We start from the raw sequence: 26,827 nt of genomic DNA on the forward strand, positions 1-26,827 counted from the left end.
AGTCTGGCCTGTAACTATGGGGGTAATTCTGAGTTGATCGCAGCAAGAATTTTGTTAGCAGTTGGGCAAAACCATGTGCAGTGCAGGGGGGGGGGGGGGGGCAGATATAACATGTGCAGAGAGAGTTAGATTTGGGTGTGGTGAGTTCAATCTGCAATCTAAATTGCAGTATAAAAATAAAGCAGCCAGTATTTATCCTGCACAGAAACAAAATAACTCACCCAAATTTTACTCTCTCTGCACATGTTATATCTGCCTCCCCTGCACTGCACATGGTTTTGCCCAACTGCTAACAAAGTTCCTGCTGCGATCAACTTGGAATTACCCCCTATAAGCAGAGGAGAATAGATTGAGGGCATGATTCGAGGAGGGGCGGGACTAGACGGCAGAGGACACAGTTTTCCCAACTCCTAGGACACATATAGTCACACTTGCAGAGTCACACATGCAAAGGATCATGCATGCACACAGAGTCTGAGGTACACACACACACACACACACACACACACACACACACACACACACACACTTACAGTTACACTCCTTTTCTCATTACAGGTCAGGAAGTTCCAGTTGTCACTCTGGGGAATTAGGACTGCAGCAGTAGCTCCACTCCTAGTATATTCCAATGTAGATGTATCAAACCTTCCAGAGAGATAGCAACCAAACAGCTTCTAGCTATCATTTAACTATGACAGTCTATAAAATGACAGTTAAAGTGATTAGTTGCTATGGGTAACTTTTATCTCTCTCGAAGGTTTGCTACATCTCCCCCATGGTGCCTGTCCTGCTTACACTTACATGCCAGGGCAGTCCAGATGCAGCATCACAGCACAGCTGTAACTATTGTTCATGGGGGGCCCCCTGAGTAAGGGAGGTCCGAGGCATGCTCCCCTTTTCCCCTCCCCCTTTAATGCAGCTCTGTAACATTTTGGTTTTAATAATGGAGCTGCTAAAAAAAAAAGAAAAAAACACAAAAACAAGTAGTATAAAAAAAAGAAATAAAACAAATTGACAAAGCAACAAGTAAATCTGCATAAAAGCATTTAATGCAGCCACCAGAACAATGGTACCATCACACAAGTGACCAGTCTGGTAGTCACTTCCGTACATGTACAGTATACAGGGCCTTATTCAGGTTGGATTGCAAAATTTGAGATTCGCAATCCATCCGATTATCGAACGTCTGCGCATGCATAGCGTTCGCACTGCGCAGACGCAAGGGGAAATAGCATCAGACATTGCACACAGATAATAATCACAATGCAGCCACTGTTTGACTGACAGTAAGATGGCATTTCCAGGTGGAAACCTGCCGTTTTCTGGGTGTGTCAGAAAAAATGCAGACGTACCCAGGCGTTTTTAAGGTGGGTCTCTGACGTCGGGGATGACTACTTCCTGCCTCTGGCATTGCCAGGATTGTGGACGACTTTGCCTGGCGCAGATGGGAAAAATATTCGATGTTCCGGTAATTGCATATGGTTTTGCAATCAAACCGCACATTGCAATGCATTCGCAGTTTCTGCAATGGGCGTTTTTTTCTCTATATCTGGCCGGTAACTATTTGATTGCAGCAACTGCTTTTTAGCAGAAACTGCAATCCTTGCTGAATGAGGTCCATAGTCACATTTTTAAAAAAAATCTTTAACAGCTATGGCAGTATGGCAGGGATGGGGATGGTTTCAGAGCTGGGGGTCTTCATACCTGTCCCCGGCTGTGCCATCTCTCTAGTGATATATTCTCCTATGCAAAGCCATCCTTCCAAATATATATCCGGAAAGATGGCTCCACTACATTGGCCTATGCGCATGGTACACCTTTCACTCAGAAAAGATACGCCACTGCAGCATGGGATAAATATATATATATATATATATATATATGATTAAGTGTTATCACATGCATGAGAACTTACCCTCATAACAAGGCATTAGCTTCCTCCCATTGGCCTGAAGGTTTGGTGGAAGGATGACACAGAACCCATATGGTAGTATAAGCTCGCTTTCATAGTAGATATTCTTCCATCGATGAGCACATGCCTAAACAAATATCACAGGTATGGTTATTATAGTATACACGATGACAGTCCATGTAAAACAAACATAGTTTTATGCACACTGACAATAGTTCATTTCTACATCTAAATAAATGTATGTGAATCTAAACTATGAGCAGCTGTCATTCTACAGCAGATTTAGCTTCTGAATGACAGAATAATAAAAGTCTAGTCATTAAAAGGAATTATGCCTCTGTGCATCTAATCAGGGGTGTTTCTAGAGAGGAGGAGGCCCGTGTGCAAGCTATGTCAGGGCCTCCTCCTCTCTAGCCGGCGGCAGCGCTGTGACTGTGGGAACTATTGCCCTAGTGCTGACCCAGAGTCTAGAGTGCATGTGCAAATCCCCGGGAAAATGGCGCAGCTGCCATTTTCACAGTAATTTTCCTACTGCAAATGCACAAAGCACCAGGAAAATGGCGCTGCGCCATTTTCCCAGTGATTTCTTAAGCGCTGCTGATTCACCGTGGGACTCCGGAGGGTAAGTATTACAAATAATGGGTGCAGGATGTGCACCACACACACTGCACCCATTATAAATATGCCAGTACATCTAGTAATAACAGAATAAGTAATACTAATTACTGTAATATAGAGCGCTTTTAATTTATTACAAATTGATAAAAGTTATCCATTCAAAATTCATAATAGAAAAACTGAAATAAGTAGTAACAGGCAAACAGTATTAGTTTTCTAAGCGCACTGCACCCCACGACACTGACTGGCACTCCCCTCCTCTCCCCTTTCCAGCACGTGCCTTTGCATATTGTGTTTGTTGCACTTGAATAAAAGAAAGTTTCTTACATTTTCCTATGTGCATCATTACCTATGTATGCCACTGCCCCCACTCCCATTACTCATTTAATACTGTGGAATGGTGAAGGAAAAAGTAGAACCTAAAGATTGTATCAGCAGAAATTTACAGCTTAGCGAAAGAGGCACAAAACTAAATCACGTTATATTTTTCTGTAGCCTCATACATCTTTAAGATTATTTAAAATTCTTGCAGCAGCTAAGAATTTGCCCTGTACTCCCATACACATGATAAGAGACAGTGCTGGTGATTATAAAAAAAATTGTGCATGTTTGGTGGCTACAAAAGTGGTACAAAATTAAAACAATCCTGAATCATGATTAACAAATGGCTGCAGCGCAAACACAGGTTTTCCAGAGGGGTTCTACAAATGCTTAAATGTGCAGCAAACCAACAAAAAAATAAAAACTTTTGACAACAAAATAGAATTGGAAAAGAACAATGTACAGTATATAACACTTATGAAACAAAAGAAATGAGGAATAAAGCAAAAAAAAATAAGAATTTACTCACCGGTAATTCTATTTCTCGTAGTCCGTAGTGGATGCTGGGGACTCCGTAAGGACCATGGGGAATAGACGGGCTCCGCAGGAGACTGGGCACTCTAAGAAAGATTTAGGACTACCTGGTGTGCACTGGCTCCTCCCCCTATGACCCTCCTCCAAGCCTCAGTTAGGACACTGTGCCCGGAAGAGCTGACACAATAAGGAAGGATTTTGAATCCCGGGTAAGACTCATACCAGCCACACCAATCACTCCATGTAACTCGTGATAGGAACCCCGGTTAACAGTATGATAACAATGGAGCCTCTGAACAGATGGCTCGCCATAACAACCCGATTTTTGTAACAATAACTATGTACAAGTATTGCAGACAATCCGCACTTGGGATGGGCGCCCAGCATCCACTACGGACTACGAGAAATAGAATTACCGGTGAGTAAATTCTTTTTTTCTCTAACGTCCTAGTGGATGCTGGGGACTCCGTAAGGACCATGGGGATTATACCAAAGCTCCCAAACGGGCGGGAGAGTGCGGATGACTCTGCAGCACCGAATGAGAGAACTCCAGGTCCTCCTCAGCCAGGGTATCAAATTTATAGAATTTTGCAAACGTGTTTGCCCCTGACCAAGTAGCAGCTTGGCAAAGTTGTAAAGCCGAGACCCCTCGGCAGCCGCCCAAGATGAGCCCACCTTCCTTGTGGAATGGGCTTTTACATTTTTAGGCTGCGGTAGTCCCACCGCAGAATGCGCCAGCTGAATAGTGCTACAAATCCAGCGCGCGATAGACTGCTTAGAAGCAGGTGCACCCAGCTTGTTGGGTGCATATAGAACAAACAGCGAGTCAGTTTTCCTGACTCCAGCCGTCCTGGAAACATAAATTTTCAGTGCCCTGACTACGTCCAGAAACTTGGAATCCTCCAAGTCCCTAGTAGCCGCAGGCACCACAATAGGCTGGTTCAAGTGAAAAGCTGATACCACCTTCGGGAGAAACTGAGGACGAGTCCTCAACTCCGCCCTATCCATATGGAAAATCAGATAGGGGCTTTTACAAGACAAAGCCGCCAATTCTGACACCCGTCTGGCTGAAGCCAGAGCCAACAACATAACCACTTTCCACGTGAGATATTTCAAATCCATAGTCTTAAGTGGCTCAAACCAATGTGAGTTTAGAAATTCCAAGATCACATTGAGATCCCAAGGTGCCACTGGGGGCACAAAAGGAGGCTGAATATGCAGGACTCCCTTGACAAAAGTCTGAACTTCAGGCAGTGAAGCCAGTTCTTTCTGGAAGAAAATCGACAGGGCCGAGATCTGGACCTTAATGGACCCCAATTTGAGGCCCAAAGTCACACCTGCTTGCAGGAAGTGTAAGAAACGAACCAGTTGAAATTCCTCCGTTGGGGCCTTCTTGGCCTCACACCAAGCAACATATTTCCGCCAAATGCGGTGATAATGCTTTGCGGTGACATCCTTCCTGGCTTTGATCAGGGTAGGGATGACTTCCTCCGGAATACCTTTTTCCTTTAGGATCCGGCGTTCAACCGCCATGCCGTCAAACGCAGCCGCGGTAAGTCTTGGAACAGACAGGGTCCCTGCTGCAGCAGGTCTTGTCTGAGCGGCAGAGGCCAAGGGTCCTCTGCAAGCATCTCTTGAAGTTCCGGGTACCAAGTCCTTCTTGGCCAATCCGGAGCCACGAGAATAGTTCTCACTCCTCGCCTTCTTATTATTCTCAGTACCTTGGGTATGAGAGGTAGAGGAGGAAACACATAACCCGACTGGTACACCCACGGTGTCACTAGAGCGTCCACAGCGATCGCTTGAGGGTCCCTTGACCTGGCGCAATACCTTTTTAGCTTTTTGTTTAGGCGGGACGCCATCATGTCCACCTGTGGTTTTTCCCAACGGTTGACCAGCAGTCGGAAAACTTCTGGATGAAGTCCCCATTCTCCCAGGTGGAGGTCGTGCCTGCTGAGGAAGTCTGCTTCCCAGTTGTCCACTCTCGGAATGAATACTGCTGTCAGTGCTCACACATGATTCTCTGCCCATCGGAGAATCCTTGTGGCTTCTGCCATTGCTCTCCTGCTTCTTGTGCCGCCCTGTCTGTTTACATGGGCGACCGCCGTGATGTTGTCTGACTGGATCAGCACCGGCCGGTTCTGAAGCAGGGGTCTTGCTAGACTTAGGGCATTGTAAATGGCCCTTAGCTCCAGAATATTAATGTGAAGTGAAATCTCCTGATTTGACCACAGTCCTTGGAAATTTCTTCCCTGTGTGACTGCCCCCCAGCCCCGAAGGCTGGCGTCCGTGGTCACCAGGACCCAGTCCTGTATTTCGAATCTGCGGCCCTCTAGCAGATGAGCCTTCTGCAGCCACCACAGCAGCGACACCCTGGTTCTTGCCGATAGGGTTATCCGCTGTTTTATCTGGAGATGGGACCCGGACCATTTGTCCAACAGGTCCCACTGGAAAGTCCTTGCGTGGAACCTTCCGAATGGAATTGCCTCGTACGAAGCTACCATCTTTACCAGGACTCGTGTGCATTGATGTACCGACACCTGTCCTGGTTTTAGGATGTCTCTGACTAGAGATGACAACTCCTCTTTTCCACTGGAAGAAACACTCTTTTCTGGTCTGTGTCCAGAATCATTCCCAGGAACAGAAGACGTGTCGTCGGGACCAGCTGTGACTTTGGAATATTGAGAATCCAGCCGTGCTGTTGTTGTTATGCACACCAGTGCCTGCAGGAAAGTACTGGTGTCAGGACTGTTATGCACTCCAGTGCCTGCAGGAATGTACTGGTGTTTGAACTGTTATGCAAAACAAATGGACTTACAGACAGACTGGGGAATATGACATAATGTACACAGAAGGTGATAGGTTAACAAAATACACACAAAGTGAACAGAGAAGCCCAGAGGCTAAGGAACTGGGTATCTCCCTTGTATTAGAACTGCTCAGATGGGAAAAGCAAGATGTTGTGTTTTAATACGTAGAGAACCCGAAATGCTGTTGCTAAGGGCCACAGCAAAACCCTAAAGGGTTACCAACGGGTGTGGCAGTAAACTCCTTGGTCAGAGATGGAATGATAGACACAAGAAGAGTCTTCACAATCCTAATTCTCACTTGCAGTGCACAGGTTCAGCTTACTGCCACTAAACTGACCCCTGACACCTAGCACAGTGAGACAGGATTAGACAGGCAAGTCTTAGAATACAGCCGCAAACTTGCTAAGTTCACAGAGTAGTAACAGAACCCCAGCAAGCTAAACGACTGACTCCAGTCTTACTGCTAGGTCTGGATTGGCAGAGTGTAATACCAAATCCCCAGGCCTATTTGCAGTAAGCAACAAACAAACACAAAGCTACACAGTACTGGCTAACTTTCAGAAACTGACTAACCAACAAAGATTCAGCAGCATCTGCTTACCCTGAGAAGAGGCCTTATAAAGCAGGTGCTGTCCACGCCCCACTCAGACCTCACAGACTGTGAGCACAAAAACCAGCACCGGATCCCCTGCCATGCACAGAGCCTATAACCACTGCACAGCAAAAGACCCGAACCGGAGTATCAGCTGCGCTCAGGTCACTCCGCTAGCACTTGTCTCCCGGTTGCCATGACGACGTGGCAGCACAGGGCAGGAGACCCTAACAGTACCCCCCCCTCTGACGAGGGGTCAAAGAACCCCTACCACCGGGTTTATCGGGGAACTGCGAGAAGAAAGAGCGTATCAGTCTGGGGGCATGAAGATCACAACTGCGCACCCACGACCGCTCTTCCGGGCCATACCCCTTCCAGTGCACCAAAAATGACAGCCGACCCCGAACCACCTTGGAGTCAAGAATCCTTTCAACAACAAACTCCCTCTGGCCACGTATCAGAAGAGGGGAAGGTCTTCCACTGGAAGAAGGATTACTAATCGCCCGTTTTAAAAGGGAACAATGAAAGGTTTTATTGATACCCAAAGAACGGGGCAGATCTAACTGAAATGCCACCGGATTGATAACCCTGGTGATCTTATAAGGGCCGATGAACCGGGGGCCTAACTTATGAGATGGCTGTCTCAACTTCAAATTCTTGGTAGACAACCAGACGAAGTCTCCTAATTTGAAGCTGCAGGGTCTTTTCCGCTTATCAAAAACCCTTTTGGTCACTAATGACACAGACACAAGGGCTTTCTTCACTTTCCGCCAAATACCTCTAAGGACCGAAACCACAGAGGAACCACCAGGCGTGGAGTCCAGGGGGTCAAAAGAATTGGCCTTAGGATGATGCCCATACACACAAAGGAATGGAGAGATCCCTGTAGCAGAGTGAGCCGCGTTGTTATAGGCAAACTCCGCCATGGACAGATGAGCAACCCAGTCAGTCTGACACTTGGAGACATAACACCTGAGGAACTGCTCCAAGGACTGGTTCACCCTTTCAGTCTGCCCATTAGACTGCGGATGGTAGCCCGACGACAAGCTGACAGAAATCTGGAGATCGGAACAAAATGCCCTCCAGAATTTGGCCACAAACTGGGATCCGCGGTCAGAGACCACATCAAGTGGCAACCCGTGGAGACGCACAACATGCAGCATAAATAATTCAGACAGGCGTCTGGCCGATGGCAGCCCAACCAGTGGAACGAAGTGCGCCATCTTCGAAAACCTGTCAACGACAACCCAGATGGCTGTCATCCCCGAGGATTTGGGCAAGTCCACCACAAAATCCATTGAAATGTGGGTCCACGGCTTAGATGGGATAGAGAGTGGATGTAATGGGCCAACCGGAACCCCTCTAGGAGTCTTATTTCGGGCACAGATGTCACATGCCCGAACCCACTGATCCACATCCTTAGCCACCGAGGGCCACCACACCGCCCTAGATAGCAACTCCCGAGTTCTGGCAATACCCGGGTGACCTGCAGACTTCTTGGCATGGAATTCCAGGAACACTCGCTGTCTTAACCTAGGAGGCACAAACAAAAGACCTACCGGAAGGTCTGGAGGAGCCTGCTCCTGTGCTCTAAGGACTAATGATAAGAGGTCCTGGGTAATGCCCACTTTAATACATGATGGGGAAACAATGGGCAACGGCTCCTCGGTGGTCTCCTGGATTGGAGCAAAACTCCGCGAGAGCGCATCAGCCTTGATGTTTTTTGACCCAGGGCGATATGTTATCAAAAAATTAAAGCGAGCAAAAAACAAAGCCCATCGTGCCTGCCTGGCATTGAGACGCTTCGCTGACTCTAAATATGCCAGATTCTTATGGTCAGTGAGAATTGAGACCACAAACTTAGCCCCCTCAAGCCAGTGTCTCCACTCCTCGAGTGCATCCTTAATAGCCAACAATTCCCGGTTACCCACGTCATAATTCATCTCGGCAGGCGAAAATTTACGGGAAAAGTAAGCACAGGGATGAAGGCGATTATCAGACACTCCCATCTGAGAAAGCACTGCCCCCATACCCATCTCAGAGGCATCCACCTCCACCACAAAAGGACGCTCTGGATCTGGGTGTCGCAGCACCTTGGCTGAAACAAATGCCCTTTTGAGACGGGCAAAAGCCGCTTTAGCCTCACAAGACCAGTGAGCAACATCCGCCCCTTTCTTAGTGAGTGCCACCAAGGGCGCCACTATAGACGAAAATCCAGCGATAAATCGTCTATAAAAATTCGCAAAGCCCAGGAAACGCTGAAGCGCCTTCAAACTAGTGGGCTGCACCCAATCCAGGACTGCCTGTACCTTGGAACCCTCCATTTGGAAACCTTCTGGGGAGATAATATATCCTAGAAATGCGATTTGCTGAACTTCAAATTCGCACTTCTCCAGCTTCGCCCCAAGCCGGTGGTCTCTGAGTTTCTGGAGGACTAAGCGTACATGCTTCCGATGTTCCTCCAGGGAATGGGAGAAGATTAGGATGTCATCTAAGTATACAACTAAGAATCTATCCAAATATTCCCTGAGCACATCATTCATGAAATCCTGGAAGACTGCCGGGGCATTACAGAGCCCAAAAGGCATCACCAAATATTCATAATGCCCTGAGTGGGTATTAAAGGCAGTCTTCCATTCATCCCCCTCTCTTATTCGGATTAGATTGTACGCACCGCGTAGGTCAATCTTAGAAAAAATGGTGGCAGTACGAAGCTGGTCAAACAAGACCGAAATGAGAGGCAGTGGGTATGAGTTTTTAATCGTGATACGGTTCAATTCCCTGAAGTCGATGCAGGGTCGCAACGAACCATCCTTTTTACCCACGAAGAAGAACCCCGACCCAACTGGAGACTGTGAAGGTCTGATAAATCCCTTAGCCAAGTTCTCCTGAATGTACTCTGCCATAGCCTGAGTCTCAGGACGTGACAGGGAGTACAACCTGCTCTTGGGAAGCTTAGCATTTGGCAACAAATCAATGGCACAGTCATAGGGGCGATGGGGAGGTAGTACCTCTGCAACTTTTTTGGAGAACACGTCCGCAAAATCTGCATAACACCCTGGCAATCCTGGCAAACTTAGCTGCGAGAGCCTGACTGGAAGGCTCAAGCAACTCCTGAAACAATCAGTACCCCAACTAAGAATCTCCCCAGAGACCCAGTCAAATTGAGGATTGTGGGCCCTTAACCAGGGTAACCCCAACACCAATGGGGCAAAAGTACAGACAGTCACATAAAAGGACAATTTTTCAGAGTGTGTGGCTCCAATAAACAAAGAAATCTGGCTAGTGCAAGAGGTAATTTTACCTTGGGATAATGGTTCCCCGTTTAACCCACAAATCTCAATTTCCGATGCCAAGGGTACTAAGGGAACAGAGTGTTTCAGGGCGAATTGGCAGTCCATAAAAACCCCGTCGGCCCCACTGTCCACAAAGGCCTCAGTCTTGACAGTTTGACCGAGGATCTTCAAGGTCACCGGAATGATAAAAGTCTTCTTGGGAAATTCTGACTTCTGGCCTGACAGGATATTTCCCATCACCCTCAGGCCCTGAAGTTTTCCGGCTTTTCTGGGCATGATACTACCACATGACCTTTATTCCCACAGTACAAACACAACCCCTGCTGTCTCCTCCGCGTCTTCTCACGCGAGGAGAGGCGGGTAGCCCCAATCTGCATAGGCTCCTCTGAAAATTCCTCAGAGTCTGAGGTTCCCTTGGGAAGGAAGGAAATCTCAGTCTCCCTTTCAAGCCTACGCTCTCTCAGCCGTCTATCCACCCGGATGGATAACTGCATGAGCTGATCCAAGCTATCAGGCAAGGGATATTGTACCAGTTGGTCCTTTATCTGGTTAGAAAGACCTCTTCGGTACTGGTGTCTCAGGGCTGGGTCATTCCACTGGGTATCATGGGCCAACCTCCGAAACTCCGTACAGTAAACCTCAACTGGCCTTCGCCCTTGCTTAAGGATCGAAATCTGAGCCTCGGCTGAGGCCGTCTTGTCAGGGTCATCATACAACATGCCCAGTGCCGTAAAAAAAGCATCAACACTTTTAAGCGACGGACAGTCAGGCTGCAACCCATATGCCCAGACCTGTGGGTCTCCTTGTAGCAAGGAAATCACTATGCCCACCCGCTGAATCTCCGACCCAGAAGACTGAGGCCTAATCCGGAAGTATAGCTTGCAGCTCTCCTTGAAACAAAAGAACTGCGAGCGATCTCCAGAAAAACGATCCGGGAGATTTACTTTCGGCTCCTTAACCCCTGCAGGTGCTGCTGCTGCGGGAGCTCCGCCAGCAGCCTGGGAGGTGTGCATTTTAATGGACAAATCATTAAATTGTCGAGTCAGGACCTGCACCTGATCGACCACCTGTTGCAACGTATTTTGAGGGGTATGCTCCATATTCCCACAAAATTTCAACAGGAGTATTAGGCTGCTGAATATGTTATGCACACCAGTGCCTGCAGGAAAGTACTGGTGTCAGGACTGTTATGCACTCCAGTGCCTGCAGGAATGTACTGGTGTTTGAACTGTTATGCAAAACAAATGGACTTACAGACAGACTGGGGAATATGACATAATGTACACAGAAGGTGATAGGTTAACAAAATACACACAAAGTGAACAGAGAAGCCCAGAGGCTAAGGAACTGGGTATCTCCCTTGTATTAGAACTGCTCAGATGGGAAAAGCAAGATGTTGTGTTTTAATACGTAGAGAACCCGAAATGCTGTTGCTAAGGGCAACAGCAAAACCCTAAAGGGTTACCAACGGGTGTGGCAGTAAACTCCTTGGTCAGAGATGGAATGATAGACACAAGAAGAGTCTTCACAATCCTAATTCTCACTTGCAGTGCACAGGTTCAGCTTACTGCCACTAAACTGACCCCTGACACCTAGCACAGTGAGACAGGATTAGACAGGCAAGTCTTAGAATACAGCCGCAAACTTGCTAAGTTCACAGAGTAGTAACAGAACCCCAGCAAGCTAAACGACTGACTCCAGTCTTACTGCTAGGTCTGGATTGGCAGAGTGTAATACCAAATCCCCAGGCCTATTTGCAGTAAGCAACAAACAAATACAAAGCTACACAGTACTGGCTAACTTTCAGAAACTGACTAACCAACAAAGATTCAGCAGCATCTGCTTACCCTGAGAAGAGGCCTTATAAAGCAGGTGCTGTCCACGCCCCACTCAGACCTCACAGACTGTGAGCACAAAAACCAGCACCGGATCCCCTGCCATGCACAGAGCCTATAACCACTGCACAGCAAAAGACCCGAACCGGAGTATCAGCTGCGCTCAGGTCACTCCGCTAGCACTTGTCTCCCGGTTGCCATGACGACGTGGCAGCACAGGGCAGGAGACCCTAACAGTTGTAGCACTTCCCGAGCAAGTGCTACCCCTACTATCAACTGTTCCTTGGACCTCGCCTTTATCAGGAGATCGTCCAAGTACGGGATAATTGAAACTCCTTTCTTGCGAAGGAGTATCATCATTTCGGCCATTACCTTGGTAAAGACCCTCGGTGCCGTGGATAACCCAAACGGCAGCGTCTGGAACTGATAGTGACAGTCCTGTACCACAAATCTGAGGTACTCCTGGTGAGGAGGGTAAATGGGGACATGTAGGTACGCATCTTTGATGTCCAGGGAGACCATGTAGTCCCCCCTCCTCCAGGCTCGCAATAACCGCCCTGAGCGATTCCATCTTGAACTTGAACCTTTTGATATAAGTGGTCAAGGATTTTAAATTTAAGATGGGTCTCACCGAGGGGGCGTGGCCTGGAGGCTGAAGTGGAAGGAAGCTCACACAGAGAGCTCCGCTATAAAAGAGTTTTAAAAACCCTAATATTTCCTCCTCAGACCAGTAAAACCTCTCTGAAACTAAACCCCCCTGTCTGTGGAACATACTGCTGCAGTGGAATAGAGCCGCGGAATCGGGGAGCCGGTATACTGGCTCCCGCGGATTGCGGCCTACCCACCACCATAAAGCCGGGGACTAAATTTTGGAAGCTGACACGGAGGACCGGGCCGAATATCAGGCCGGAAGGCACCCTTGGAGCGCACCCGCTAGCCAACACCAGAGACCGCTCCTCGATCCACCAGGGCACCCGGAGTCACGAGGCACAGGAGAGGAGAGAAGAAGCAGCTGGAGTGTGGACGCCGGGAGCCCTGAACACTGAAGACGGCAGCCATCTTGGATCCCACGGAGCGGAGCACAGCGACTCGGACGTGCAGTCCGGCGGCTCCGTGCAGCGGAGAAGGTAAGCCGCTCCCCTAAAGCACCCCCCCCGCTGCTGACACCCGGGGACCTGGAGCGGGACGTGAGAGCGCTCGCAGCGGCGCTACACACCCGACGACCCCATACAGCAGAGAGGGTGAACCGCTCCTGTGAGGCACCCCTCCCGCTGCTGACACCTACCTGGCTCCCTGGCAGACAGACACCGCCAAAGGCCCGGGGCGAGACGCGAAAACGTTCGCAGCAGCACCACGCACCCGGCGACTCCATACAGCAGAGAAGGTGAACCACCACCGTGAAGCGCCCCTCCCGCTACTGGCGCCCACCTGGCTCCCTGGCAGATAGACACCGCCAAAGGCCCGGGGCGGGACGCGAGAACGCTCGCAGCGGCACGGCACACCCGGCAACTCCATACAGCAGAAAAGGTGAGCCACTCCCGTGAAACACCCCTCCCGCTGCTGACACCTACCCAACTCCCTAACAGACGGACACCGCCGGAGGCCTGGGGCGAGACGCGCGAACGAAAGCAGCGGCACCACACACCCTGCCCAGCGGAATAGTAAAGCGGCAACAAGCCTCTAAAAGCACCACTTATCTTTCCCTCCCCACTAATACTTAAAGGTGGAAGGTGAACCCCACCAACACAAATACAGAGTGCCCGCTACTGGAAACCTGACGCTGAGCAATACTACACTGGCGACCACAGGCAAGCACTATACCGCACCTGTCACTCACCTTCCTAACATCAAAAGGCTGATTTCACACATATCAACCCCCAGACAGGGGCGAGACCTGCTAACAGATCACTCTCATCTGATCTACCCACGCTGAGTCAAATTATAACTCATCCATCTATCCCTTACCACTTCCTCCACCAAAACGCACACAAACAAGTGTGCAACAAATGACGGCGGCTATTTTGGGTCTTAAAGAAAGAGTGAACCCGACTGCCTGAGGGATCCCTGGCATCCTACAGCAAAGTGCTGTTATCACCTGCCAGCCCCCTGGATCCAACACTACCCCTTTACCTCAACCCGACCTAATACAACACGAACGCAACAAAAACATATCCCGCCGCCACGGAAACAACAGCTCCTTGCTTCACAAGTCGTGAACCTAAAACGTCAAGAATCTTTTACCACGTTGAAAGATACATCCCTCACCATGGAAAAATACGTGGCCAAAACCCTACGCGCGAATAAAAATTCTCAAAATAAAAACAAAACAACAACCAAAGAAAGGGAACCCAGCTTTATACATCAAGGATCTCCCTGTTCACCAAACAGACACACCGCTGACGACACAATATCCACCGACGTCCAAGCTAGCCCATCTTCAATACAGAGGGCCAAAGAAATATCGGACATCATATCTCCTCTACTGGACGCAAAATTGGCACCCCTAATGGAAGCTATCACGTCAGCAGCGGCACAACTAACCCAACACACCCAACGCCTGGCTGAAGCCGAAGACCGAATATCTACCCTGGAAGACGATTACCAAGCCATCCAATCCCAACAACAAACACATGATAGCACCCTAGTAGCCATGACCGATAAGATCGAGGATTTAGAAAATCGAAATCGTCGGAATAACTTACGCATGATTGGCCTCCCAGAAACCATCAGACAAACAGATCTAATGGACTTGGTAACGCAATGGCTACCCACAGCTCTTAATTTACCCTCATCCCCCACCTCTTATCTGGTGGAGCGAGTCCATCGCATCGGTCCTGACAAACAATCCTCACAATCCTCTTCATCCCGTCCCAGACCAGTCATATTCAGGCTACTAAACTATCTCGACAAAGTCAAGATCATGGAAGCCTACCGCAAATGCTCTGATCTACGGTACAAAGAATCCAAACTCCTTTTGTTTCAGGACTTTTCTTTTCAAGTCTCAACACAACGACGGGAGTTCTCCCCAATCTGCAAGGAACTCTACGCCAAAAACATCAAATTTGCCCTTTTGTACCCGGCAAAACTGAGAATCTTCCATGACGGCAAACCTTACTTCTTCGATAATACAGATTCAGCTCGAAATTTTCTCAAGTCCCTATCATCACCACATTCTAATCCTCGAATGGACGATGCGGACTAACTACCTTAGTCCCAAGTATCCCCCTTTGTGGTTACATCTTTTTCCCTTACCTAATGGATAACACATGGTTAATAGTTGTTATATGGTTCTTATTTTCTTCCCCACCTCCCCTCCCCTCTGCTAACCAACCTAAAGCTTCTGTTACAGATGGACGGTTATTACTTCTGTCCTCCTTGGTTCGAAAATTTAAAAAATGTTATGACTGGTGGCCTATACTATATCGGCTACTATTTTTTTTTTGCATTGCATTGTTTAATGATCACATATATACTCCAACTCCGTTAGTCTGCCCGACACATCATTCTAGTCCTCCCCAAGCGAGCTGGGACGGGGGGAAGGACTATCGTTTACGGCTTCTCCTTTTAAGTTCCACTAGAATGGGAGTTGGATAATGACAACCCCTAGGGACACTGCGGCCTCTAAAGATGGCGCAAAGACATCCCTTAAGTTAGTGTCATGGAATGTAGAAGGCCTAAACACACCAATCAAAAGGAAAAAGGTACTAACACACCTTAAAAAATTCCATCCTGATATAGTGTTCCTACAGGAAACACACTGGCGTCCCAATGATCCCAATACACTTAGAGACACCTGGGTTGGAGATTTCAAAAGTGCTTCCTATGTTACTAAAACAAGGGGAGTACTACTCCTATTCCGCAGATCACTGAACTACAAGATCAAAAATGACTGGGTAGACCCCGAGGGCAGGTTTTTGTTCCTAAAGATAGAGGTTGAAGGTGAACTTTTCACCCTAGCATGCATTTACGCCCCCACGGGACCGAACGCCTCCTTCTTCTCAGACATCTATGTTAAATTACAGGACTGGGCGGAGGGAGTTTTGATCATAGGGGGAGACCTTAATACCATATTAGACCCATTATTAGATGTATCCGGTGGCCCCAGACAACTGAATTACAGTAGATCCACACCACCATCCCTGTCACTGCTACAAGACTCCTTGCAACTACTAGACCCATGGAGATTCCTCCACCCTGACTCTAGAGAATACACCTTCTTCTCACACCCTCATAACATATTCTCCAGATTAGACTATTGGTTAGTACCGACTTCCGCAATACATAGAATCCTGGACTCCACCATAGCCAACATACTCATATCAGACCATGCCCCTATCACCCTAACAATTAAACTAACCACACCCCGACAATACTCATATACCTGGCGGTTCCCTGAATATCTTGCCAACTCAGAAGACTTCAAACTCTTCTTGACACAAACATACCTTAACTATACACAGGATAACGCAGCACATGTTAACGACACAAACCTCTTCTGGCAGGCTTCCAAACCCGTCCTTAGAGGACAGATCATCTCCTATGTTGCCACCAGGAAAAGGCAACTCAGGGAGAGGATGGCAGAAGCGTCCCTTCAGGTAGCCTCAACCTATTCCCAATTACTAGCCGACCCATCTGAAACCAACAGAAAACTATACAAAGACACCAAATCAATCTATGACACTCTCTGTGCCGAACAGGCCAAATTATTCCTATCCTTCCAATCTAATAAATACTTTCGCTGGGGTAATCGCCCAGGGAAACTATTAGCAAACATGGTAAAAACCCATGCAACACCTAAGTACATCTCCTCAATTAGAGACATAGACAGACCCCCCTCAACAACACAGGAACAGATTAGCGACACCTTCTTAACTTTCTTTGAGAAATTATACACTGCACCACATGACAACCCCACGGCAGGAATAGATTTCCTGACACAGGCGAATCTCCCCACACTCTCTGAAAGCGATAGAGACCTACTTACCAGTCCCGTAACTGCAGCAGAATTGGAACTAACCATTAAATCTCTCCCAAATGGGAAATCCCCAGGACCCGACGGTATGTCAGCATCTTATTACAAATTACTTCTCCCACACCTAAACGAACACCTCAGGCGGTTATACAATTCCCTCTTGGAGGGACATCCCGCCCCAACAGATTTTAACACTGCCCGAATCATAGTCCTCCCCAAACCCAACAAGGATCACACATTAGTATCATCCTACCGCCCAATTTCACTGTTGAACCAAGACTTTAAAATATTTACAAAGATCCTTGCCACCCGCCTACAAGCAGTCCTACCAAAATTACTACATCCTGCCCAGACAGGCTTCATGCGTAATAAACACTCAGTACACAATATTCGCTCACTACTAGCAGCTATGTATAAAACCCATGATTCACAGGAATTAGACAATATGGTACTGAGCTGTGACGCAGATAAAGCCTTTGACCGAGTGTCCTGGGCCCACATAGATAGATTACTTAGACTTCAAAACTTTGGTACTGCTTTTGTCAAGGTATTTCACATCATCTATCAAACACCACAAGCCTTCCTGACGGTGAACGGTCACAATTCAAGACCATTCTCCTTACATCGCGGCACCAGACAGGGTTGCCCCCTATCCCCTCTATTATTTAACTTAGCCTTAGATCCCCTCCTTCGCCATTTCTGCAGAGAAAATAGATGGAGCGGCATAAAACTAGCCAATCACGAAATCAAATTCTCAGCATTTGCTGATGACATTCTACTTTATTTTAGCAATCCCCGACAAGCCATGCCATACCTACTTGACATCCTGGACTCATTCGAACTAGTCTCTGGCTTCAAAATTAATCCATCCAAAACGGAAGCATTAGCCTTCTTTCCTTCTATGAGGACAGGCTGGGGAGAAACTTTCCCATTCCACTGGGCCACAAACAATTGCATTACCTACCTAGGGATTAAATTCCCTGACCACCCCTCTAAACTATACTCACTTAATTTCCCCCCAATATTGGCCAAGACATATGCAGACTTCGCCAAATGGTCTCACCTCCCCCTTACATACACAGGCAGGAGCCACTTGTACAAAATGATAAGTTTTCCCCGCCTACTTTATGTACTACAGATGCTCCCATTGATCCCACCCAAACACATACTAGCTCAACTAGACAAAGCACTGTCCAAATTTATTTGGGCGGATAAACACCCTAGATTCTCGTTATTCAAACTACGCCAACCTCGCTCCCTCGGAGGCCTTAATTTACCATGCCTTTATTCCTATGCCTTGGCAGCTAACTACAGAATCGCTTTGGACTGGATTGGCGGATGTGATGTATACGCCAACACACAGTTGGAGCAGTCTTTTGCCCCATCCCAGGCCCTGGTATCCTTATTACACACCACACCCGCCTCCATACCACACTGCGTGTCAGATAACATACTCATCTCCTCCACCTGCGCTGCATGGAGACAAACCCGAGCTCGACTGAAGATATCACGATACACATCATTATTTTTACCTCTTTGGAACAACCCTGACTTCAAGCCTCACACCACCTCCCCCATATTTCAGACTTGGTACAATGGTGGACTAAAATACATTCATCATTTCTTACATGCCGAAACTCTAACCTTACTTACACAATCTCAACTCATAACACGCTTTCCATCCTTACCAATCCCAATTTTTCCATTCCTTCAAGCATGTAGTTACGTACAAAAGGTTACATCCTCACTAATTGCACAGGATAACTCCCACACCTTGGACAACACATTACGACGCACCCAAGATGGTAGATTTCCCACAGCACTCATATATACACATTCCCGCACCCTATTGGATGTAGAAACTGGCTCAACAGGCCTCCTAAAGTGGAAGCTAGAATTCCCAGACCTCACAATGAAACTAATTCTGGAAGCCAACGCATACTTGGACAAAACACTAGGCTCAGTCACATACTCAGAAATGCACCAAAAAATTTTACATAGAGCATATATCACTCCCAAACTGCGACACCTGATTGGAGCAGCTCCATCATCTCACTGCTTCAAATGCACTGCTCCAGAAGCAGATCTTGTACACTGCCTATGGTCGTGTCCTAAGATACACACACTCTGGCAGACACTCCAGTCATATATTACAACAGAATTACAGCTACAATTTATCATCACAAAGACATGGGCATTCTGGGGCATATTCCCAAAACAACACCCCCCCGGGCTAGCCAAAGGACAACGCATTCTCTTAATTAAACTGGCAGCAGCCACAAAAAAAACAATCCTATCACAATGGATATCCACCGACTCAATCCCCATCGCATTACTACATCCTAGGATCTCTCACCTATTCCACCTAGACTGGACCAATACCGCCCTACAGAAAGACAAATTGACTGAGAAATTTTTTCACATTTGGCTACCCTATATCCAGACCCTCCCCCAGGTTACAAAGGAAGCTTTACGGAAATGCTTCAAAGACACCAAATGGTATTTGCAGGAGACATTGGACTCTACACCTCCCCCCTTTTGAACCACCGACTCTATACCACACATGTATATCGCTTAACTTCCCAACACTCCAAAGGCTACTACACACCCTCTACAGTTACCATACTATTACTACCTAGGGCTTACTCGGAGTAGAATTGTATTTCTTGTACTATCTGTTCATAATGTAATGTATTATACTGTTCATATAATGCACACTGTTAAACCTGTTTCACTGGTAATTCACCGGTCAATAAAAACACTTTGGAAAAAAAAAAAAGATGGGTCTCACCGAACCGTCCGGTTTCGGTACCACAAACATTGTGGAATAGTAACCCTTTCCTTGCTGAAGGAGGGGTACCTTGACAATCACTTGCTGTGAATACAGTTTTTGAATAGCCACCAACACTGCTTCCCTGGCAGAGGGAGTTGCCGGTAAGGCAGATTTTAGGAAACGGCGGGGGGGAGACGTCTCGAATTCCAGTCTGTACCCCTGAAGTACTACTTGAAGGACCCAGGGATCCACCTGTGAGAGAGCCCACTGTGCGCTGAAATTTTTGAGACGGGCCCCCACCGTACCCTGGTCCGCCTGAGCAGCCCCAGCGTCATGCTGTGGACTTACCGGACGCAGGGGAGGACTTCTGCTCTTGGGAACTAGCTGTGTGCTGCAGCTTTTTCCCCCTACCTCTGCCCCTCGGCAGAAAGGATGAGCCTCTAGCCCTCTTGCTTTTCTGGGGCCGAAAGGACTGTACTTGATAATACGGTGCTTTCTTTTGCTGTGGGGTAGCCTGTGGCAAAAAGGTCGATTTCCCAGCAGTAGCTGTGGACACGAGGTCCGAAAGACCATCCCCAAACAGTTCCACCCCTTTATAGGGCAAAACCTCCATGTGCCGCTTTGAGTCGGCATCGCCAGCCCATTGCCGAGTCCATAACCCCCTTCTGGCGGCAATGGACATAGCGCTTATTCTTGATGCCAGCCGGCAATTATCCCTCTGTGCATCACGCATGTATAAGACTGCATCTTTTATATGCTCAATTGTCAGCAAAATATTGTCCCTATCCATGGTATCGATATTATCTGACAGGGAATCTGACCACGCAGCAGCAGCACTGCACATCCAAGCTGATGCAATCGCTGGTCGTAATATAATGCCCGTGTGTGTGTAAATAGCTTTTAGGGTAGCCTCCTGCTTTCTATCAGCAGGTTCCTTCAGGGTGGCCGTATCCGGAGACGGTAGTGCCACCTTCTTTGATAAGCGTGTCAGCGCCTTATCTACCCTAGGGGGTGTTTCCCAACGTGACCTATCCTCTAACGGGAAAGGGTACGCTGCCACTAATCGTTTTGAAATTATCAATTTCTTATCAGGGGAAGTCCAGGCTTCCTCACACACCTCATTTAATTCCTCAGATGCAGGAAAAACTACTGGTAGTTTTTTCTCACCAAACATAATACCCTTTTTTGTGGTACCAGGGGTATTATCAGAAATGTGTAAAACATTTTTCATTGCCTCAATCATGTAACGGGTGGACCTATTGGAGGGTACACTAGTCTCATCATCGTCGACACTGGAGTCGGTATCCGTGTCGACGTCTGTATCTGTCACCTGAGTAAGCGGGCGTTTTAAAGCCCCTGATGATATTTGAGACGCTGGAACAGGCACAAGCTGTGTAGCCGGCTGTCCTATGTCGTCAAACCTTTTGTGTAAGGAGTTGACACTTTCACGCAATTCCTTCCATAAGTCCAGCCACACAGGTGTCGACCCCGCAGGGGGTGACATCACATTCACAGGCATTTGCTCCGCCTCCACATCATTTTCCTCCTCATACATGTCGACACAGCAGTACCGACACACAGCAGACACACAGGGAATGCTCTTACAGAGGACAGGACCCCACAAAGCCCTTTGGGGAGACAGAGGGAGAGTATGCCAGCACACACCAGAGCGCTATATATCACAGGGATATCACCTATAGAAGTGTGTTTTCCCTTTATAGCTGCATAATATAGTTATACTGCGCCTAATTTGTGCCCCCCCCCCCCCCCCTCTCTTTTTTACCCTTTTCTGTAGTGCAGGACTGCAGGGGAGAGCCAGGGAGCTTCCTTCCAGCGGGGCTGTGAGGGAAAAATGGCGCCAGTGTGCTGAGGGAGATGGCCCCGCCCCTTTTTCGGCGGGCTTTCTCCCGCTAATGTAAAAGTTCTGGCAGGGGTTAAAAAGCACCTATATAGCCCCTGGGGCTATATATGGTGCCAGTTTGCCAGCCAAGGTGTTAGTATTGCTGCTCAGGGCGCCCCCCCCCCAGCGCCCTGCACCCATCAGTGACCGCAGTATGTGGTGTGCATGAGGAGCAATGGCGCACAGCTGCAGTGCTGTGCGCTACCTTGGAGAAGACAGAAGTCTTCAGCCGCAGATTTTCTGGACCACCTTCTTGCTTCTGGCTCTGTAAGGGGGACGGCGGCGCGGCTCCGGGAACGGACGACGAGGTCGGGTCCTGTGTTCGATCCCTCTGGAGGTAATGGTGTCCAGTAGCCTAAGAAGCCCAAGCTACCACCACTTAGGTAGGTTCGCTTCTTCTCCCCTTAGTCCCTCGATGCAGTGAGCCTGTTGCCAGCAGGTCTCACTGAAAATAAAAAACCTAAACTATACTTTCTTTCTAGGAGCTCAGGAGAGCCCCTAGTGTGCATCCAGCTCGGCCGGGCACAGAAATCTAACTGGGGCTTGGAGGAGGGTCATAGGGGGAGGAGCCAGTGCACACCAGGTAGTCCTAAATCTTTCTTAGAGTGCCCAGTCTCCTGCGGAGCCCGTCTATTCCCCATGGTCCTTACGGAGTCCCCAGCATCCACTAGGACGTTAGAGAAATTATAATAATAATAATACTCTCCATTAAATTAATACATCTTGACCATCTTACCACATTTATATAATACTTTATAAACCAACACAACTCCACAAAGGGAATACCAATCTTCTCTCACATCCAATTAAAATAAAGAAATATAACTCGCTACAACAGGCCTGGCCAACCTGTGTCTCTCCAGCTGTTGTAAAACTACAAGTCCCATCATGCCTTGCCACAGTTTTGCTATTAGGAAATGGCATGCTGGGTTGTGTAGTTTCACAACGTCTGAAGAGCCATAGGTGGGCTAGGCCTGCCTAGAAACTGCTCTTTCTAGGAGAAATCTTGTGTTGGAGAATTCTGGGTAACGGGTGATGTAGTCATAGGGCGGTATTCAAATGATATATCACACCCAATCTCCTTTCTAAAGTGTTCACCGTTATCGTGCATATTGTGCCCATAGTACTAAGGTTTAGCTGCGTAAAGGGTTGGGTGCCCTCGCTACCCTGGGGGTAGCGAGCCGAAAATATTATACCACGCCTGTCAGCAGAAACAAAGCAGGTGTGGAAGGGGGTGAAGAGAATTGAATACCGCAAATAATGTCAGTATTTACAATGACAGAAGACATCTTATTTTTTTTTTGTTGCCTCGGCAGGTATTCAATTAGCACGATAATTTTTCTCCCGAAAAAAACAAACAAGCAAACAGACTGATATCAAGATTTTTGACGGATGGTCACTATCGGACTATTCAATTAAAGCTTGTTTTTTTTTTTTTTAGGACAAAACTGTACTATTTTCGTGTGATAACACATGGGATCCAGGATAAGTATGCTGACCCATGTGTTATAGCCGGCACTGAGGGCTGCTTATCAGGGATTATGCTTAGTGTGCCTAAGGCACCAAAAGCATAAATCCCGATAAGTGCCGGGTTTCGGGGCCAATTGAATGGGCCCCATAGTGTCACTGACACCCAGGTTACAGTATTTGAATTTTGATCACTTTATAATTGCTACAAATAGTGACCAGTTATAAGCACCAAACAGAACTTCAGCCCCAACATAACATTGCCATAAGCATGCAACCTCTGTTGCTTGTAAGATACCAACATCTCGGCACATCAAAAACAATCCATTCTATTGTCGGGATCAGTACAAAATCCCGCTGGACGGGATCCCGGCGGTCAGAATCCCGACCCGCACAATCCCGACAGGGGGGCGAGCACAACGCAGCCCCTTGCGGGCACGGTGCCTCTCTACGCTCGGCACACTAATTTATTCTCTCTCTATGGGTGTCGTAGACACCCACGGAGGGAGAATATGTCGGAATTGTGCCGGTCGGTATTTCCGACCGCTGGGATTCCGTCCCGCGGGATGTTGACCGCATCCCCTATTGTCAGTGCTGCCACAACAACCTGAATATTCCTGTTGCAGGCAACAATGTGTAGGTTACAGCTGACTGGGTTGCTGAATCAGCAGTTTGATAAGCTGGCATCAACAGAGAGAAGAAAGTACTGCTTGGATTCAAGGGTCTTCTGAGTGGAACTCACAAAAGGTGACTTACCATTCTTAAATCTCTTTCTGCGAGGTACACTGGATTCCACAGGGAATACCATCGGGGTGTAGAGTTGGATCTTGATCCGAGGCACCAACAGGCTAAAGCTTTGACTGTTCCCAGGATGCACTGCACCGCCTCCTCCAGGCACTGGAGCTCAGTTTTGTTAACCAGTCCAATGCAGTAGCAGGCAAGAGAGATGGTAGATGTAAGTCACATAGAACCACATTCTCACGACAGGAGAAGGGACTAGCGGCTAATGCCTTACAAACCCAAAGAAGCTTAGTGCGTCAGGGTGGGCGTCCTGTGGAATCCAGTGTACCTCGCAGAAAGAGATTTAACTACGGTAAGTCTACCATAAATCTCCTTTTCTGCAGTAGGGTACGTAATTTTCCTATTTTTCACCTGCAGAATACCTATGTTAAATTTCATCTTCTTAACATATTTTAGTAGTTTATTAAATTCTACACACTGGAGGTGCAATCCAAATTTTGATCCGATTGTCCGTTTGGGCGTTATCGTTCCCGCAACGCAAGCCACACATTGGTAATGATGTCATTATGTCAACGCCCTTTTCATCCCCTTAGGGGAGGGTTTTTTTAAAATTCTAATTACGAAGTTTTCCTATTTCACACCTGCAGAATACCTACAGGTACTGTATGTTAAATTTAATCTTCCTAACATATCAGGAAGTAAGAGAATTAGTGATGAGTCAGTGAAGGATTTCCCACTTTTGTAGTTTATTACATGCTACACACAGTAGGTGCAATATGAATTTTGATCCCATTGTTCGTTTGGGCATTATCATTCACGCAACACAAGCCAAGAATCGGTAATTATGTCATTATGTCAACTCCCTTTTCATCCCCTTAGCAGAGGGTTATTAAAATTCTAATTACGCAGATTTCCTATTTCCCACCTGAAGAATACCTACGTTAAATTTCAGCTCACTAACATATCGAAACGTAAGAAAATTAGTGATGAGTCAGTGAATGAGTGAGTGAGGGCTTTCGCATATATATATATATATATATATATAGAAATACAACTCCCAGAGGGGATGAGATGGCACTCACCAGGCTCCAAACCGGATAGTTTCCTATAATTTTTATTCAGAGATCATGCCAGCCAATGTTTCGGTCCATACAGGGACCTTTGTGAAGGCTCAAGTAGGTACAAATAAGTCAAAACAGGGGGAAACAGGAACATGAGGTAATGCCTCCCAAATACCAAAAACGGCGCCAAACTGCACAGGTTGCGTTCCAGCTGTGGAACACTTGACGTCGGATGGTTGGATAAAGCCATGTTACATTATCTCACAGTCTCCCAACCTGTATGTCCGATAATTTACACCTTCCCCAAGATACACAAGTGCCTCTCTCACCCACCAGGTAGACCAATTATCTTGGCTCGCAGGTCCCTACTTCAACCCTTAGCCATCTTTGTCGACAGCTTCCTACAACCCATTGTCCAACTAAGTCGAAGTTATATCAGAGATACAATTGATTTCCTCACTAAATTGAAGATGATTGACATATCATGGGATGACGTCATATTAGCAACGATGTACGTTGGATCGCTTTATACAGTTATTCCTCATGCTGAGGGACTACAGACCTTGAGGAATGCATTGACACAACATAAACGACAGAATTTCTGGTGACACTAGCCGAACTAGTCCATAAAATGAAACCATTTCTCCTATCTAGACAACTACTACCTTCAACGTTAAGGAACAGCAATGGGTTCCAACTTGGCACATTCATACACCAATCTCAACATGACGGACTATGAACAGACAAATATTTTTCCATCATATGGTTCCCAGATTATATTCTATAAAAGATTAATCGATGACGTCTTTCTTTTGTGGCATGGCTCAACTGAATAATTTGAGAGAATGGTATCTGATCTAAACTGTATGAGACATCCGATAAAATTCACGCACGAAATCAGATGATATATCGATAAACTCTTTGGATATCACTATCACAGTAAAAGATGGCAAGGTCAGCACGAAACTGTTCCACAAAGAAACCGATAGGAACACCCTACTTTTCTCTTCCAGTCAACATCCACCGGCCCTCAAAGAAAATCTTCCGGTATCACAACTCATGAGGGTGATGCGCAACAACACAGATGGTGATACTAGAGAGGCTCAGCTTAAGGAGATGTCGGACAGGTTTCGTGACTGAGGATATGGACAGAGAACCATCACAAAGTGTTTAAAAAAAGCTAGACTGAAACACAGCCTGATCAAATCCATTGCTCATACTACGCCTCGCATCGACCGCCTGGTCTATACCACTACCTTTGATAGTATGTCTGGTTCAATTAAAAAATCTTTAACAAATCATTGGCATGTGATAAAATCAGACCCGATCCTCAAGATGAGTCAATATGGACCTTCAATGATGGCCTATAGGAGGGCACCTAATCTTAAACAGATCTTACTTTGACCAACTGGCCATGCAGAAACTAAGCAGAGTACCACCTGGCTCCTCGAAAGGAAACCCGGCTGCTTCAAATGTACCGGCTGCACCACCTGCAGGAGCATGCTGATGGACCCCACATTTCCACATCCCCATACTGGCCGACAAATTCGTAATAAACACAGACTACATTGCCTCATGGATCAAATTATCTAGTTCCTTATGTGCCCATGTGGCCTTTACTATGTGGGGATGACCACTAGGGGATTTCGGGACAGGATGGCTAATCATAGATTGACGATTCGACAAGCGATCGAGACCAGAACAACCTGTCACTAAACACTTCCTTATGGCCGGACACCTCGTTTCAGATTTATGATGCAAACTGATTGACTGGGTCCCTCCAAGTCCAAGAGAGGGAGATAGGGCTCTACAGTTACGGAAGATTTAAAGTCGATGGATCCACACATTGGATAGTATCTCTCCGAGAGGAATGAATGAAAATAATCCTCTCTCAATCTTCTTGAGATAATCCACTGGGGACGGTCTATGGACTATCAAAATATAATTTAAACACAAGGACATGCTCTTTTTCGAATGACGACATGGCCATTGGGC

General features: G+C 47.2%; 1 protein-coding gene across 1 annotated transcript in view; it reads right to left on the reverse strand.

Moving 5' to 3' along the window:
- The window catches only part of ITGA9 (integrin subunit alpha 9), an 838,556-nt gene that overhangs the window by 668,870 nt on the left and 142,859 nt on the right, over positions 1–26,827 (reverse strand). The window contains exon 4 of the mRNA XM_063922573.1: positions 1,916–2,039. Within this exon, the coding sequence (XP_063778643.1) occupies positions 1,916–2,039 (124 nt within the window). The remainder of the gene's footprint in view (positions 1–1,915; positions 2,040–26,827) is intronic.

Source organism: Pseudophryne corroboree, chromosome 5, assembly GCF_028390025.1.
Source record: "Pseudophryne corroboree isolate aPseCor3 chromosome 5, aPseCor3.hap2, whole genome shotgun sequence".
Classification (NCBI taxonomy): Eukaryota; Metazoa; Chordata; class Amphibia; order Anura; family Myobatrachidae; genus Pseudophryne; species Pseudophryne corroboree.